At 41.3% G+C, this 4,885-nt stretch overlaps 1 protein-coding gene across 1 annotated transcript in view; it reads left to right on the top strand.

Annotated features, from left to right (window-relative positions):
* The window catches only part of T265_10351 (hypothetical protein), a gene marked incomplete at both ends in the record, with an annotated part of 50,250 nt that overhangs the window by 8,091 nt on the left and 37,274 nt on the right, over window positions 1-4,885 (top strand). The window contains 2 exons of the mRNA XM_009176696.1: window positions 4,024-4,491; window positions 4,544-4,657. Of these exons, the coding sequence (XP_009174960.1) occupies window positions 4,024-4,491; window positions 4,544-4,657 (582 nt within the window). The remainder of the gene's footprint in view (window positions 1-4,023; window positions 4,492-4,543; window positions 4,658-4,885) is intronic.

Here is a 4,885-nt window from a genome sequence, read left to right as displayed (position 1 = left end):
TGATTGGCTGGAGACGTTGTAAGAAATTGCGGCTACTTGATGTCAGTGGCGTTCGTGCTGTCAGTTTCTGTCCAGATTGTCTGATTGAGCGGTTGGAGGTGTAGGCACCTCGGTATGCTTGACATAGGCCAGCACTAGGTCCCCTTCCTCATCCACTCTTTCTTTCTTCTCTTCACTGTAGGGCTTTTAATACAATTATATATATATAACCGAACTTTATGGTTGTATGCCAGTGAAGCATCAGTGCCAACACTGATGTTGCTGTCTTTGATGATGATGATGCTGATGATGATGATGATGACCATTTCTTCTTTAGATGGTATGACGAGCTACGCTGTCAACCGACACATAATTAAAGCTTTAAATGAATATTTACGCGTGGAATGCGCTGTTTTTTAGTTTGACCTCAACCGGTTGTAAATTTTCCACTGTCCGGTTAACTTGTCGCATTCTCTATCTAATTTTTCGAGTGATAGTCTCGTAAGTTTCGTACTTTAGCACTTGTGAATACAATATTCGGTACATCTAAAGAATCCTTTTTATTAACCAGCTCTTCAGTAACCATGCTCTTCGACCAAACCTGTTTTTGAATAACGATTCCTTGTGTTGCCGCAACTGTTTGAAACTCCAAATAAATATCTCTGAGCCAAATGTCTACAGGTAGTTGTGATATTGGCCAAGGAGCTCATCACGCTTTCAGTGATGTTTATCTCCTCGAATTCGTATACCTTGGTTTCTTGCTTGTTTAAAGGCATCAGGATTCAAACATAGCAAACAGCAAGCGCATTGAAAGCATAGTAGGACCTTACAAAACCCAACCTTACTGTACGATCAAGCTTCAACGGAAAATGATTTTTGTCGGTCACTAATACACTCGATTAGGAACATTTCTTCTAGAACGATACACAAAATGCTGTTAAGGTCAACCATTTTGTTGTCCCTTCGTGCTCCTGATCGAGTTACTGTGTTCCAAAGTTTAACACATGGGTTCGTTGGTGCGCACAATTTTAAAAGACTTCATGTTGCCCACCGACAAAGTACGAAACTAAACAAGGAAAAGCCAGTAAGTTTTTTGGCCCACGACGTCATTACTAATCCGACGTTAAAACGCCTACCCCTGAATAGTGTCTGCAGAGGCTTTGCTCTCAGTTTTCACTATGTAAATGGTTTTACCTCCTCTGTTAATTCAAATTAACAAAGAACCTGTACTGCCCATATATAACCTTGTCGTTATGTCTCATGTTTTATAAAGCTATATGTCCGTACCTTTCTACAAATCTGTCTGATAAACGAAACCATGCCATCCCTAGTAAGAAAATACGGGTCTACATGCATTATAAATGTATTTTCTTTTGCTTGCTTTTCACTCAAGAACGGAAATATGTCATCGTCAACCGTTCTAACGAGAAAGCAACTTGGAATCTTTAGTCTGGTTCAAAGACATAATATTTATGTACCGAAGAAATGGAATATAAGACCAAAAAAACCTATTCTGACCTGCTACTCAAAGTTCTTTTTTGTGTTCACATTCCGTGTCGCCATTAAATTAAGCAGACTAGGCCGGTCAGAGTGCACTTTGTATCACCAATAAACACAACATACTCCCGAGATTTCATAGTTTATGACATCTATGCACTTGGATCTGCGCTTCATACGAGTCCCAACCAACCAAGTTGGCTTTCTCATATTCCACAAAAAGGGGGCATCGTTGCCCTTTCTGAACATGTTTGACACTACAAGTGACACTTATACGGCCATGAGCAACTTTCACTTCACGGTTCGTATAGAGTTCGCGTTAACAACTGATTTTTTATGGGCTACGAGAGATTCAGCTGGGTCCCAAGCGAATCTCTCGCAAAACCAAATTTGTTTACAATTGTTTGTATTCCCTAGAAATCTGTTCAAGGAATGTTTCACCTCAGTGCATTCTTGACTTATTTCGGCTTCCCTACGGGCACATGTACTCTCTGTCCACCAAATCCATCCTCCCATGGAGTCCAGCTAACTGTCATCTTCCTCATAAACAGAAGATGACTTATCTGCACGTACAACACTTTGGTTATGATGTTCGAGCGTACTTGGCATTTACCGGCGTGGGGGCACCATCCGGCCGGATCACTGACGTGACATTAACTTCGTTTTTCACTCTCTCTTCTAGGAGTTATTTGCTTACCTTATCGAAATTAAGCTCTCAGTGAAAACATCTGTTGAGTGATACATAGTGGAATTTTGAATGTTTTGAATTGAACAAACGGTTTGGTTAGGAAAATGGGTGACCATAACAACCTTTTTCACGGCTACTATATGTTCATTAGCCAACATTAATTGAAATACTGGATGCTTACGCGTCGTTGGATAAACACGAAGGGCCTTCAGGTGGCTGCATATGTCGCTCTGCCCAAATTTCTGACTCCCGACTCCAGGTGAATAAAAATTAGTTACTCTTATGAAGACTGATGCCTGCACAAGTAAAACAGTTGAAAAGAATTTGTGAATATAGTCTCACGGTTTATGCTTTGTTAAACTTCCTACACCACATGTCGGCTGTTCGGCTTTTGAGCTACGCTTTTTTTCGATATTTCTGATTTCGAAAACCTTACTCTTGAATAATTATGGACCAGAGCCTTCCGTCATCTCAGAGGCGTTGATGGAACCCTAGGTACTTTTCAGCAATCGTAGCTATGCAACTCGACCAGAAAGTACAGTTGCAGCTTCTAACTCCTGACCCTAAGTAAGCATTTATTAGCTACATAAAGGTTAAACGCTGTTTCTTAAAGAGATCATCAGTCTGATGAGATGGAATCTGGTAAAAACGTTGACGTCAGTATCACGGAGAATATAGACACTTTCCTCTTCTGGTCTTAGTTCTTGCTGACGAGATCCTAATGTGTTTTTCGTACTGGTTCAGGGCAGCCATCGCGATCACCATTAAGATAGTACATCACATCAACTGTTCAAAGTAGTGGTAGAGTAGCATAGCCATGCATGTCACAAGTCCGATTTTGTTTCTGAAAGGGTTCTCTTGACCTGCTTACTAGCTATCTGATTGGAGTCAGTGTGGTTTAATTCGTACTGAGGTGAATTTGTGGACAAAGGACGTCATCGTCAGCTGTAATAACCTCGTACTCGTCGTACAGTGGTTGTAGTTGCCGCAGTTTCGTTCACCGATGATTTGGGGAGGGGGTTAGGTAGCTGCGCAATGAGGTCGGAGCTGATAAATTGGTGCATAAATCTAGCACTGTCAGTGGACAAAGGACATACACTAATAAATACAGTTATAAATGTCTTGCGCTCAGTACTAGCTACTAGCTGAGGCGTACCTCAATATCCTTTCAAATGTTGGCCATCAGTAAGTGTGGCACGGTTTTTTATTCGAATTAGGGTGTCCTCCGTCCAGAACAGCTCAATCAACGCAATCCCACCGGGGCATTCACTGGATCTAATGAAGGCCAGTAGCCCGGGTGCCCTTTGGTCCTCCGATTTTCTATGTACTGTGAGTGTGAGGCTAAGTTTTTTGTGAATAGATGTAAGATAATCACACAATGTGATGAATGAAACTGAAACGGACAACCTTCTGCTTATTTGTCGTGGCTCTACAATACTTATCACTACAGGTGCTGTCGCAGCGAGCCCATAGGCAATTTAGCGCTTCCAAAGGAATCCAGATGGCCCCAATAATATGTATGTTTCTCAAAATATGTTCTCATTTTACGCTTTAGATAATGAAGAGGGATTCGGTGGTATGATTCAAGATTTTGCCTCTTGGTAATCTTTTTTGTGTGAGGGTAAGACGAGACCACTGTTTTCCACCAAGTTTTTCGGTGGTTTTTAAATTTAAAGATTATTATCTTGCTACTACTGTTAATTTCCATTTAAAGGCCCACCATGAACTTCGTATGACGAGGTATCATTTTCTCTCTGAAGTTACTCTCTTTTTACATGACCTTGTAACATTCCTTCATTAACCGCTAACTTGTCCCTTTAAATCAATAACTGATCATGTGATTCGCCTCCCTATTTCAGTGTCTCATGACTGGGTTGATGTATCATCGACCTACGGACTATTTGAACTATCTACAAGAATGCCTTGAGAAAGTCAAGCGTAAGGGAGTGACCGAAGTCAGGTGGGATTTATTCCTCGAAAACCGAACGAGCCCACCACCTCCAGTAGTCACAAAAAGAGGTATGACCATTCCAACTGCTAATGCGAATTCTTCAGCCTTGAATTCCATGTCAAGCTACATGCCCTTGCCTGGGATAGACTCGTTAAAAGTGCGAATTCGGCCAAATGCGTCGATCATTTGCGTTTTGGGTGGACCAGGGGTGAATAAATCGAGTTATTCTCAAGGACTAATTAACCACTACCCGACTTTTGTCCATATTTCCATGGGACACTTGTTACGTTGTCGAGCCAAACTGGAAGTCGAGCGCAAAGGGTCGAAATGGACCAAGTCGGTGGAACAAATTAACGCGGGTGAATTACTACCCCAGGTTTGTCTTCGACCCATGCAAATTGAATCAGCCGACTATTCTGTTTTCCTAGGACATGGTGATCGAATCACTCATTTGGCATTTGAACCAACACGCCGATGCATCCGGTTTTATCATTGATGGATTTCCACGTACGCAACAGCAGTATGAAGAGTTCAAAGCTCACGTAAGTTCGGAAGATGCCATATTCATCACATCATGCCGATGAATTTTATACTGTTGTTAAATTTTGCGCCAGAAGCTACTTAAAGAAACGTGACAGAAATCAGTATATAAACCCTCACTAGCATCCCTTATTACCGAAACTACATTGAACCTACTGTTATATTCGTTCCATATTGAATTACTCGTCAACACGTTCACTGTGAATATATACTTCTTGTATATATATATA

Source organism: Opisthorchis viverrini, assembly GCF_000715545.1.
Source record: "Opisthorchis viverrini unplaced genomic scaffold opera_v5_358, whole genome shotgun sequence".
NCBI lineage: Eukaryota > Metazoa > Platyhelminthes > Trematoda > Opisthorchiida > Opisthorchiidae > Opisthorchis > Opisthorchis viverrini.
The sequence above is the reverse complement of the archived record's forward strand: the minus strand, read 5'-3'. Positions and strand labels throughout refer to the sequence as shown.